Source organism: Balaenoptera acutorostrata, chromosome 5 (assembly GCF_949987535.1).
Source record: "Balaenoptera acutorostrata chromosome 5, mBalAcu1.1, whole genome shotgun sequence".
Classification (NCBI taxonomy): domain Eukaryota; kingdom Metazoa; phylum Chordata; class Mammalia; order Artiodactyla; family Balaenopteridae; genus Balaenoptera; species Balaenoptera acutorostrata.
Window position 1 is genome coordinate 140634650 of NC_080068.1, and position 13155 is coordinate 140647804.

Below are 13155 nucleotides of genomic sequence, written 5' to 3' on the forward strand. Positions count from 1 at the left end.
ATACTGTATGCTAACACATATATATGGAATCTAAAAAAAAAATGGTTCTGAAGAACCTAGGGGCAGGACAGGAATAAAGACGCAGACGTAGAGAATGGACTTGAGGACACGGGGAGGGGGAAGGTTAAGCTGGGATGAAGTGAGAGTGGCATGGACATATACACACTACCAAATGTAAAATAGATAGCTAGTGGGAAGCAGCCGCATAGCACAGGGAGATCAGCTCGGTGCTTTGTGACCACCTAGAGGGGTGGGATAGGGAGGGTGGGAGGGAGGGAGACGCAAGAGGGAGGAGATATGGGAATATGTGTATATGTATAGCTGATTCACTTTGTTATAAAGCAGAAACTAACACACCATTGTAGAGCAATTATACTCCAATAAAGATGTAAAAACAAAAAGAAAGCACACGCTTCCTCGGGGCAGAAGCAGGAGCCCCGGGGGAACAATGGTGGGCTCGTCCATGTCCCCGTGAGGCTAAGGACAAAGCCACCTCTCACCCGCCCCATGTGCTGACTCTGAAATCCAATCGTGGTGCACACAGGGAGCTCAGCAGTTAGGTGACCTGTCACCTGGTGTAGGGTTACTACCTGGAGGGAGCCTGGTCCACCAGCTATGCTGAACCAGGTTCAGAAAGTGTCGACACGGCTTCCCAGGTGTTCACATCAAACTCGCGTGCGCTCGAGGCTAACTCCCATCTTCCTCTCCTGGGAACCGTCCCCGACAGGCCCACAGCCGCTGAGGAGCTTCTGAGCCTGGTAAGAGCCTGTGCTCGGGCCCGGCCTGTGCTCTATCTTACCTTTGCAGTCCCCGCAGCAAGCAGAGTGCCGGAATGAACAGACACTGCCGGGCTGGCTGGCTGAGGAGGAATCCACCCCACACAGCCAGGGCTGAAGCAAATGCAAACACGTGCGATAACAGTACCCCTAGAGTCATGTATCTGCAGATGGGGAAGGAAGCTGAGCGCGCTTCCTCGCCGCTCCTCTGCCCGGTCCAGCCCCTGCCAGGCATGGAACCTGAAAACTTGGTCCTCACGCTGGTTCTGTCATTTGCCAGCGGTGGGACCTCGGGGGGGCCAGGCCACCTCTCTGAGCTTACGTCTGCATCTGCCCAGTGGGGTAGAGTACAGCACCGCCCCGATCCAGCGGCCAGGAGAGTGACACGGGAGGAGGGAAATCACAGCTGGCTGAAGGCTGGGAGGCACAGCGGGGGCAAGAAGTCCTTACAGATCCTGATAGTCTCCCGTGCTCTGAGGTACACGAGTTGCCCCAATTATTTCAGCCACAGAAACCACAGCAGCCACCTGTCTACACCTCTAACACACAGAGGCTGGCTTCAGAGAGTCTCTGTGACTCAACCCAAGTCACTCCCTCACTCAGCAGATCAAGGACACAAACCGAGGTGTCCCCACCCACCGTCCAGGGCCGCTCACAGCAGCACTGCCAGCTGCACCCACAAACTGCCTCACCCGGAAATACGCGTAGCCAATTCTACAGTTCAGCCAGCTTTGTCCTTCCTTGTATATGCAACAGTTAGAGAATAAAAGCTGGGTTAAAAATCGTGGCCATTCCTCAATCCAGCAAACGAGGAAGGATGCGGGTGCAAATGGTACCATCTCTCCGGCTGGCCCCCCGACCTGGCATTCTCCACCTGGTCAGGTGAGGGAGGAAGGCGGCTAGGCAGCCCCAACTCTGCACGCTGCACCCGAAGCTAGAACGTGGGAAATCGAAGGATCAACTTACTGGAAGGCGTCCGCTTCACGCCAGCCGCTGAATCAGCTTTTTTTTGCTGACTGCTCAGAGTCTTGCCTTTTCCCGTAACCCCGTTGGACGCCACGGGGGGCGGCTTTTTACCCTTCAACTGTTGAAATAAACAAATGAGAGAATTAAAACCAAACAGACAAAAACCTTGGGGTTTTTGCAGTAAATTGTTTCCGTCCCTAGTTCTTCAAGTAGAACGTAGCATGGGCAGACAAAAATGCGGGCAGTAGAAAACCAATCTGCTTTCCCAACACTGCACTGCTGTGACTTCTCCAGAGCAGCTAAGAAGGTTCTAGCACCGAGGTTCAAAGCAAACGAGGTACACTAGGATGTCTTCAGCTGGAACGCACCAAAAGTCACCTATTTCGACTGGTGTGTCACCAGGAGCTCACACACGCCGATCAAGACACTGGCCCAGACAGTGGGTATCTGAGAGCATTTGGTTGAGATTACTAAAAGTCTGTGTTTCCAAAGATAAACAGCTTTAATTTTGGTGGAATGCTCTTCGGGGAAGTAGCATGACCATGCACTTAAGAGTTCAGCTTCCAGGGTTTCTATACTGATGTCCTAATTGGATAAATAACTACCTTTTGATTCACTGACGGGGTCTGAGGAAGGAAGCGAAAGAGGCAAAATATAGAAACAGTATGAACTAAATTTTAACTAACCACAGGTTTTTTAAAAAAATTCAACATACCCCTAACTTCTTTGATGGCTGCAAGCCGACCCGTGTTGCATTTTGCTTAAGTGATGCACGTGTACCTTGGTTGGGTCGTTAAGTCCAGCCGAACGGCAAAGGCTGACTGTACACGTCCAAGCCCGAGCTCCTCTGCTGCACCACGTTTCTTACTGTCGTGGGCCTGGGTTTTGGAAGCTTCAAATTCCCGCTCCGTCATAGGAGACGCTGAGCACATCATTAACGCTTTCTGAGCCTCCGTGTGTTCGTTTAAAAATATAAACATACTGATGTCTCCCACACGGTTCCTCAGAAGGTTAACTGACACAGCACACACACCTACAGCACACATATGGTAGGTGTGTAGGGAGTGTGAGCTCTCTCCATTAAATAGTAGGTCCCCCATTCAAACGGCCAAATGAGGACACAAAAGCTAAAGGTAAACGGCTTGCAAATGTGTTTCCTACTTAAAATAAAAATGAACAAAATACAAACATACATGAACCACGTATCGAATGACTGATTCCAAACTAATCTGGGGACAATCCAAATGTACAAGATAGTATATTTTGTCCCATAATTTTTACCCAAGGGAACTCTAATACCAATAAAAAGACAGATAAATACATCGCCAGAGACACATTCACTTAGTGGGTGAAGCACATGACCTACCAGACTTTTTACTAAATACTCAAAAAAACTAGAAGCCAATGGCTCCCATGTCTGACCATGCATCGGCCTGGGCCCCTCAGTTCAGTGAATGAGAATCTCTAACAGTTGTTATAAATAAAAAACAAACAAAAATCTTCTCACGTGACTTTGATGAAAAGAATTGGTTTCGAAGAACTGCTGTAACTCTCTGAAATTCTAGAATCTTACTTGGCATTCATCGTTTTCTTAAGATTACTCCAAAAATGGAAGGAAAAGAAAAAAATTTAAAATGTGCCCCTCTGCTTTATGTTTGTAGAATATTCTTCCATGTGGTGCTTAGATCTTTACTCAAAGCATAAAAAAATCTTAGGTTGACACGCATGAAAACACAAAATTATATTTACACTGAAATGTTACCGTTTGCCACAAATACGAGGTGTGTGAGATGGACAATAGTTCAATATCAAGGTTACTGACCATTCAATTATAATCCAAAATCATTATTATCTACTTGGTTTTAGGGAGTACACTTTTAGGGAGTACATCACGGGAAAATACTGTAGTTCTCGGAATAATCCTTTTTAATGTTTAAAGATCGAAAAGCAATTGCCACGTGAAGCCCACCATTCCTCACTTATGTGTTACAGAAACACAGGAAAGGAACTTGCAGCTCAAAAATCTTCTGAAGACTTTTACTGTCCCACTGTCCCTGCCCTCTTTAACATCTTTGCCTTTAATTGCCGTAATTCACAAAATTCACTGGGGAACTTCCCAAGAATGGAAAGAGAGCCAGGCACAGGCAAAGAAATACAGAACGTTAAACCATGAACTAGTTACGTGTACAGTAAGTCCCCTACATACGAATGAGTTCTGTTCCAAGAGCGTGTTCATAAGTCCAGTCTGTTTGTAAAGTTAGCCTGCGTACGCAACTAACACCATTGGCTATATAGTACTGTACTGTAATAGGTTTATAATACTTGTATAGGTTTATATAATAGGTTAGTAATACCTGTATAGGTTTATAGAATAGGTTTATACTCACACAAAAAACACATAAAAAAAAACACGAAAAATAAAGAAAACATTTTTCATCTTACAGTACAGTACCTTGAAAAGTACAGTAGCCCAGTACAACAGCTGGCATACAGGGGCATGTTCGCATCTTTGAAAGGTTCACAACTTGAAGGTTCGTATGTAGGGGACTTACTGTATTTAATCTGTTCCTGGGTGGCCAAACGCTGTGTATTTGCAGATTACGTTCTAGTTGAGGGAAAAAACTGCGCTTTAACCCTTGATGGGGCTCACTGACCACAAGCTGGTGGTGAGAGCTCTCACTGCAAAGCCCTGAGGGAGGGCCGTGACTTAAGGCGATTCTAGAAGACAGAAGGAGGTGCTGTACCTGTGAGCTGAGCCCGAGAGATGCCCTCCCCAGAGAAGAGGTGTTAGTGACAGACGGGGAGGACGGCGGACCGGAAGAGGCAGGGTGTTTGTAGTGGTTACAGGACAGCTTGTCAGGAGGTGGCCTAGCGGCCTTCCTGTCAGCAGGAGGGTAGCGAGCAAAGATTTTCGGAGACGGCAAGTTATCGTACAGGACCGCGTTATCATAGAGCGCCTCTTCTCCCAGGCCTCGGCCACGGGGAGCGGGAAAGCCACCGTCGGGTCCCCACTGTAACACACACAGCGCGTCGTTAGAGCCTCGGCCATAGGAAGCAAAGCACATTGAGATGTTATCAGCAAGCACCCCAAAACACGTGCACGTACCCCCAGTAAAACACACACACTCAACTAGGTGGACTGATTCAGAAGAACTTTTCTACCTTTGGGGACTTAAGGATTCTTTTTTCCTTAAGTCGTTCCCAGGGCCATTGGCTAATGATAATTTTTTTTGTTTTGTTTGTTAAAGCAGGCCAAAAAAAAAAATATATATATATATATATATATATTTGACACTTCTTTAAAGAACTGGATTTCGGAAGTCCTCCTGACCCAGAAAGCTGAAGCAATGGGATGTGACGAAAGGGATGCTGGACTGGGGTCCGTCCGGAGACCGGGGGCTCTGATTCTACTGAGAAAACATGTTAAGATCCCAGCAAAGCACTTTATCTCTTTTTTTTTTTAAATACTGACAGATATTATTATCTGTATTTTATTACTATTATTATTTTTTTGGCTGTGTTGGGTCTTAGTTGTGGCACACAGGCTCTTCATTGCGGCGCGTAGGCTTCTCTCTAGTTGCGGCACACGGGCTCTCTAGTTGTGACATGTGGGCTCAGTAGTTGCAGCGCGCGGGCTTAGTTGCCCTGTGGCACGTGGGACCTTAGTTCCCCGACCAGGGATCAAACCCGCATCCCCTGCATTGGAAGGCGGATTCTTAACCACTGGACCACCAGGGAAGTCCCCAAAGCACCTTTTCTTATTTCACAGTAAAAACGACTCACATAATTCCCATAGGAATCTTATGAAGTAGGGGGAAACTGAGGCAGAGAGGTCGCACAGCTGTAAGAGGCAGAGCTGGATTAGGGCTGTGCTCATAACTACACACTGCTTGGGGTCTGAACCTCAGGCTACTCCAGGATAGCATGAGGGGCTCGATGCCAGAACACCTCTGGACCCTTCCAAGCCTGCTATGCGGGCATCGGGGATTTAAGTTCTATGGGCGACTGTCAGCACCACCCCTGTTCCACACTTGGTTATGCCTGAAGAAAGTGCAGTAACCAAAAACACAGGCTGTTAAAAGAAAGAAATCGAATAATCATAGAAAATAGGATGTTTCAAAGTATAAATGATAGAATGGCATTACTTTAGTGGAAAACCTTTTTACAAAGGATTAAAATAGCTACAAGCCACTTTAGAACATGGACATTAAAGTATAAATTAAAACCCAAACTTACAACCACAGCCAGATTCTTTTAAGTTTTAAAGGAATTGCTTTCATTTTTTTTTAAAAAGAGAAAATATTAATTCATATACTATACTTATCTGACTCTATTTTTATATCCTTCTTGCAGAGTTCCTTTCTGCCAGGATATAATTACAGCCTTTTGTTATAAAAATAGAAAAGGTTTAAAATTTCACAGTAAGAGTGTTTTTCATTCCTTTGCAATCACTTCAGTGTGTCTATTTTTGTGATGCCGGGGACCCATCTACAACCTAAAAATAATGGTACATGTAGATAAACATGGATGTGAGTTTCATAATGACAACCTCGCATATATTTGTCCAGGGTTATTAAAATGGTCTAGACCAGACCATCATTTTCCTAAAATACCAAAGGATTAAGTCACATGGAAGACTTAGAAAACAAACTCCAGAGAACTTCTAGATTAAAAGTGTGTGTGTGCCTGTCAGAAGATCCTTTTTGAGATTCACTTTCATCTAGGCCTCAGGGGGAACGCTGAATGGGTAAGAATTACTGAAGTTGAAACATTGCTAAAATGTCAGGTATTGACTCAAAAGTATGAACCTTATAAAACTGAGAAGTGCAGGCTCTCGCAAAACAAAGGGCCCGGTCACAGAGCCCAGCAAGTAGAACAACAGTTTAAAGAGAGGCCTGAATGTCAAGGAAGCCCTTAACAAGCGAGCCACAAACACTGGGCACTGGATGTTCTGTCTTAATCTCCTATGTCGCCCGCCCAGCGATGTATACACAGAAACGATTCCTAAGTGCAGAGCCTTGGAGAAGGGCAGCTTTTCATTTCTAAACCAGCTTAAGCTGTGCGTGACCTAAAGAAAGCTCATTCCTGGGGGTGCCTGAACCTGTGTAGTATTAACGGGAATGAAGGGATGGGGGAACTAGACCAGCGTTTGTGTAGGTCCACGGTTTCTCTAAACCACGTACATGGGGAGAAAACCCTCTGGGGAAAGGTACACGAGGGGGCCTTCCGGCAGGAAGATTCAGAGACAGGTTTGCGTGTTTTATCTTTCCAAAAAAGCTGGCGCTGAGATCAAGGCTCAGAGTATCCTACGAGGATGAGGTGGCAGTCGGGTCTACGGTGAGGGCAGGTTCCACCAAGACCAGCAAGCAGAGGCCGAGAGCCGGGCCCCCTTGGAAAGGGCACAGCGGCCAGGACGCAGGGGCGCAGAGACCGGACTGGGACCGGCTCCTGTCGGGCCACCGCGGGCTTTCCCCGAGTGTGTGGATCCCACGGGACTCTCTGCAGGGCGGACGGCCATGACCACAGTGGGCACCAGAGCCCCTCCAGCCCTGCAGACCCCGAGGCGAAGGTGGTGGTGGGACCGGGGAGGGGCAAGGAGGAGACCGACAGGGCCTAACGTGTTCTTGCTGTGGGTCAGGACCCATGTCCCAGCCACCCCAGACCACTCCGGACTCAGAGGGGACACCATCCCATGGGCTTTGCAGCTGGGACGGGATTTCAATGTGGGCCCGCGCCCTGACACCCACGTCCTAACGTGAGCCCCTTTCACGTTAATCTGCGCTTGAACGCGCCCTGCCAGGCGGGCTGCCTCCTCCTCCCTGCTCCCCTCCTCCTTCTCCACCAGACAGGGGCCCCAGCTACAAGTGCACCCCACCCGGAGGATGCAGGACCGTGTCTGGAGCTGGCAGTACGGTCGTTACTCTGCGGCATCTCCTTTCCGATGGTGATTTCTGACGGTGTTTAATGGCATTGACAGGAATGACAAACTGTCTACTGGTGTCCGATTACCTGCGTGTTCAGATGCGGATTAAGATGAACAGGGTGTCAAAAAGGAGAGAGATGGGGTGGAGTTTTCATCTTGCCTCAGAGCGTGAGAAAGCTTTCTCTCGTTTGGACAGAAAGCAGGGGTGTAAGTCACAGAGACCCGCAGACCCCCGCCTTCCCGCACAGCTGACCTCGCTCTGCACGCGGCGCACTCACCGAGCCGCTGATGCAGGGAACGTCGTCGTAGTGCAGCGCCGTCCCGCTGGGGTGTGCGTAGCCGTTGGCAGTGCCCCCTACATACGGGTTAGTGGACAGAACGCGCCTGTTCATGAAACTGAAAGAGAGGAAACGAGTTACAACCCTCCAATTGATCACCAAGGCTTCCAGGAGCTCTGATGGATGCTCGGGCTCTGTCCGAGGCCGCAGGGTACAGAAGTGTTAGCACAGGACCCAGGCAGAGTCGGGTGTTCCTACAGCCACGGGCCAGACTCCTCACCTGCAGGACAGGACACCACCTGCCCGGAGGACTGCGGCCCGGACCCATGATGACCCGGCCGGGTTCCCAGAGCAAGGCCCGCAAACACCCGGCACTCAGCAAATAACCACCATTTGTATTAGCAGCCTGCTTCTGTCACCCAAGCTTTACTGGAACACCTTTCTTTACCTGGACTCCTCGTTGACGAATCGTCTGTGGCTTTTTTTTTTTCACATGCCTCTTTCATGAGCTTGTTAATTCTCAAAGGCAGAGACCATCTGGCCTGCAAAACTGAAGTATCAGTATTTGCTCTCTGGCTTTTGTCAGGAAAAGTCCACGGACCTGTTCTGTAAGCGTTTCAGAACGTCTGTCCCACAGCATTTCTTGAGTTCTCAGTGTTCGTTCAGCGTCACTACCCACCTCCCCCTCTGCCCTGCACGGCCCTGAACTTCTGGGAGCCTCTGACAGTGGCCACCTCCGTCCCGCGTGTCACGGCTCTGCTCAAAGCCCCGGGGGCTCCGAGAACAATCCAGTGCTGCACGGCCTGCGAGGCTCCGAGCGCCGTGTCCGCTGCCTTCACCCCAGGCTCCTGGTAGCTCTTGCTCGCTGGCCAAGGGCACCCCGTCTGCCCACAGCGCTTCTCTAAGACCCCTCCTTCTTTCAGTCTCAGTGGGAACCTCCCGGTCACCGCAACCTCCCACCTCTGCGTCCCTGTCCTGTCCCCTATACTCCTTCCTACCACTAATCACCACCTAACATGTTGCACAATCGTGTGTCTGCTGTCTGGCTTTCCTCACCGGAACATGAGCTTCAGGAGGACACGGCCTTTGCCAATGTTGTTCATCCAGCACTCAAAAGGTGCTTGGCAAGTACGAGCTGCACGAATGAACGAACACGGGAATGAATGACGGAAGGAATGCGTGAATGGTTTGCTCATGATATTATAAGCGAAAAACCTCAACATCTAGATAACATCTTTCTCCTAATTGGGAAAACTAAAACAGCCTGAAATGAAAAAAAGTGTGTTTTTTTTTCCAATTTTGCTTCTTCTTGGGATCTTACATTTCTATGGTAACTAGATGAATAAAAAAGAGAGCAAATGAGAAAAAGTGAGGGCAGTAAGAGGGGAGGTGAGAACTGCCTCTCTGACAAGAGGTCTTGCAACAAAACTACATGGGGATTTCTGGTTCTGAAGAGAATGAGAGGAAGGGGCTGTGAAGAGTCAGCCCCCCCTGGGCTCAAGCTGCAGTTTCCACTCACCCAGCCCTGGCTGCAGGAAGGCGGCACAGGTGTCCCTCTGCTGGGACAACACAGCACGCATGGCGAGTCCCACCCTGGACACGGTATTCTCTTTAATTTACAAAATAACTCTTCTTGCTTTCTTCTGATACAAAAATGTATATCATTATTCTATACTTAAAATATATTAACATATATTTAGGAAAAGAAAACGTATAGAAAAGAAAGAATACAAGAAAGAAAGATTCTCCTTGTTTTTAGATACATATTGGAAGTTTTCTGGTTTAAACATCCCGTTTGAGGGTATTTTGGGGGTGAGGGTTTGGTCATGTGAGAGGCAGGACATGGGATGACCACGCCCTCCCCATGCCTGTGGTCCCAGGACGCTCCACTGCCCATGGGCACTGATACCCGGATCTGTGCCACATCCTGGCAGACGGACCCCTTGCCCAGGGACTGTCTCCTGCCTGATCTGTGTCTCTGGTTTCTGGCGCCCAGCCTGGCACTCACACTGGGACACAGATGCCAGGAAGGAGCGTGGACCATGAGGGGGCAGGACAGAGGCTCACTCACTTGGAACGGACACCAGCAGGCTGCTTCTGACCCACGGAACGTAAGGGGAGGTCACAGACACACAGGATGTCCTGTCCCAGCTGGAAGAGACCTCGGCCACAAGCTAGGCTGCCCCTCGTCTCACAGAGAGGGACCTGGGCCCCCAAACCAAGTTTCTGGGCCCGAAACAGCGAGTGGATCCAAGACCGAGTAAGAGGCCCCTCACCTTCTGGCCTGGCACTCTTCCCACAGTAGGATGTTTAGCCAAATAGGAAAGTGGAAATGAGATAAGAGGCCATATGCCACTTGTTAAACCAAAAGCATAAGACAGAAAAAAAAAAAAAAAAGTATAGGTAAAATATACATAACAGAAACGTCACCATCTTAACGTTTCTTTAAGTATTTATTTATTTATTTGGCTGCACCGGGTCTTAGTTGCGGCACATGGGATCTAGTTCCCCGACCAGGGATCGAACCCCGGCCCCCTGCATTGGGAGAGCAGAGTCTTAGCCACTGGACCACCAGGGAAGTCCCTACCATCTTAACCACTTTTAAGTGTACAGGTCTGGGGTGCTCAGTACATTCACACTGTTGTACAGCCATCACCACCACCCATCTCCAAAACTTGCCATCTTCCCAAAAAGCTGAAGCGCTGTCTCCCCCACCCCCAGCGCTGGCACCCAGCACCCAGCACCCCACTTCCTGCCTCTATGGATTTGCCTACTCTGGTACCTCGCCTAAGTGGATCATCCAGTATGTGTCCCCTTGTGTCTGGCTTATTTCACTTAGCGTTAATACCTTCAAGGTTCATTCATGTTTTCAGGAAATGTATTTTAGAATAAAACCTCCCAGGGATTCAGATGAGAGGGTGACTCAAGGTGAAAGCTTCCTGTCCGTTTGCCTGCTCCCTTCTCTGTGTCCACACTGATCTACCACTTTTATCACCATCAATGTTGTCATAGCTTTCTTATGGGGCTCCAACCCAGCATGACTTGAAAAGAGTTCCAGAAGAAAATTTCAGAACATGTGCCCTGTATCATATCATCTATATACATCTCATTTAAAAATAGGCCGCAGGAAAGTATGTTTCAAATGTTTACCATTATTAGTACTCTTAAATAGACCACTTTTTCTGGGAGACTTTACATGACTATTATTTCTTTTACTGTCCTCTTCCCAAAATATACCATTGACCTTTCTCCCTCAGACATAATCCAGTGTACAAAAAATTCCCCTAATAACCCTGAGAAGATTCATTAACTGGCTGCCAATTTACATAAAGGCAAAAATTAATTCAACCTCAGATTATTTATCACATTGGCAAGCTACCATATTTTATATTTTGAACGCTGTTTCCTTGTTAAATCTCTTCTCTCAATTTTTACAGAAGGTTTGGCAGAAAACTAATAAATAAAAATAAACTTTATTGCTAAGTGACGTCTCCTATAAAGGTTTTTCCTATAAAGGTTTTAATGGGGTAGCAAAGACTCCTGCAGCCACAAACGCATTACATGCATATTTTTAATAAATCAGTTTTCAGAATTGCAATCTACATTCCTTTCTCGAAAATGTGACCTTCCCACATTTGGTTTAGATGAATATTCCACACTCATTTGTGTTCTAGGGGAAATATTTTTAGTCAGGGTTTCCCTTAAATGTGGTTATCAGTTTGCTTATTATCACTGAAGTTACATGTGGACTTAGGAGAGGCTTTTTGGAAACTAATAAGGTCCAAAATAGTACAGTTAACAACCATAAGCTCCTTTCTTTTATGTGACTCTAGGTGTGTAGATTTTGCAAAACTGGACTTAAGGATATTACATTTCTTAAAAAGCTACTTTAAATGTGCTTTATTTACTGCACGATTAGGAGTTTCATTGTGATTTACCTACACCTTGCTGATTAGATAGAATGTTATTATGGAAAAAATAACGAGGATGAACAGTCAGCACTTGACTATGTCACCCTGGTTTTCACACAAAAGAACAGTAGTGAGAATAAGTAGTTTGTACTTCAGAAATTCTCCAGCATTACTGGAGATTTCCCGGCTAAGTTGTACAAGATTAATTCATTTTGTCAAGGCTATTTACCTTAATTGGGTGTAACATGGTGGCTTGACTCCTAATATGGGCAAAAGTTATCTTCATTTTACTCAGCCCCAGAATGTCCCAGGCAATCATTAAATAAACATTCATTCTACAACCCCATTCAAGATACAAAGAAAGAATGCTCCAATCTCCCATAAACACCTCTTGGGTGGAAAAACTAGATGGCGTTGTTCTTATTAAACAGGCAAATAACAGCGCAAACATTTGAGTTTATCTTCTTCCCACTCAAAGGGTAGGAAGTTGATAGAATGTTTATCATCACCTGTTGATAAGTAACTCCATCACCTGCTCTGTTTCAATCTGCCTCTCCTCGGCCCCAATCCAGACTCTCTAAAGATGAGGGAAACAGAAGTGGGCATCAAGGGATCAGAGCTATGGGAGCTAGACGTTTCAGACATCATGTCGCCTAAACTCTCTGTTTTCTACACAAGGAAGTTGGAACACTAACAGGTTAGGAATGACTTGCCCAGACTTTCCATTTAGTAACTACTGCAGCAGGACCAGAACCCGATTTCCTTCCTCCTGGCCCAGTGTGTCCCCTCGCAATCCCACGGGCACCGCTTTATACCAGGGATCAGCAAACTCCTGCCGAGCATGGCCACGTCTGCTGGTTTCAGGACTGTCCTGTTGCTTTTGCCCGGCCATGTGGAGCTGAACGTGGCGACAGAGAGGAGTCGTCACAGTGGGGAACATGTGGTCTGCAAAGCTGAAGATGTTCACCATCTTGCCCTTCACAGAAAAGTATGACCGACCCCTGCTTTAGACAGTGGACAGCATGAAATAGGGACCAGCCACTTCTTAATTTCACAGATCCGTTCCTACAAACCAGCAATCCTCAAGTGTTTTAGTCTTTACATCCTTCGAAGTTACTGAAGACTCCCAAAGAGCTTTGGTTTATGTGGGTGTTTGCGATCAGTGTTGACTGTATTTGAAATTGAAACTCAGAAATGTATTCATTTTTATTCATTTAAAAATAATGGGAATAAATCCACCATATTTCAACATATTTCTATAAAAATTAACTATATTTTCCAAAATAAAAAAAAGTGAGTGA

At 47.0% G+C, this 13155-nt stretch overlaps 1 protein-coding gene across 4 annotated transcripts in view; it reads right to left on the reverse strand.

Annotated features, from left to right (window-relative positions):
* AFAP1 (actin filament associated protein 1) overlaps positions 1 to 13155 on the reverse strand; it is a 155745-nt gene that overhangs the window by 16195 nt on the left and 126395 nt on the right. For 3 of the 4 annotated variants that reach the window (XM_057546342.1, XM_057546340.1, XM_057546341.1), the window contains 2 exons: positions 7944 to 8061; positions 1743 to 1860 (listed from right to left, as the gene is read on the reverse strand). In XM_057546342.1, coding sequence (XP_057402325.1) covers positions 1743 to 1860; positions 7944 to 8061 — 236 coding nt within the window. Of the gene's footprint in view, positions 1 to 1742; positions 1861 to 4486; positions 4754 to 7943; positions 8062 to 13155 lie in introns of all 4 variants that reach the window. The other variant, XM_057546343.1, reaches the window with a different exon arrangement.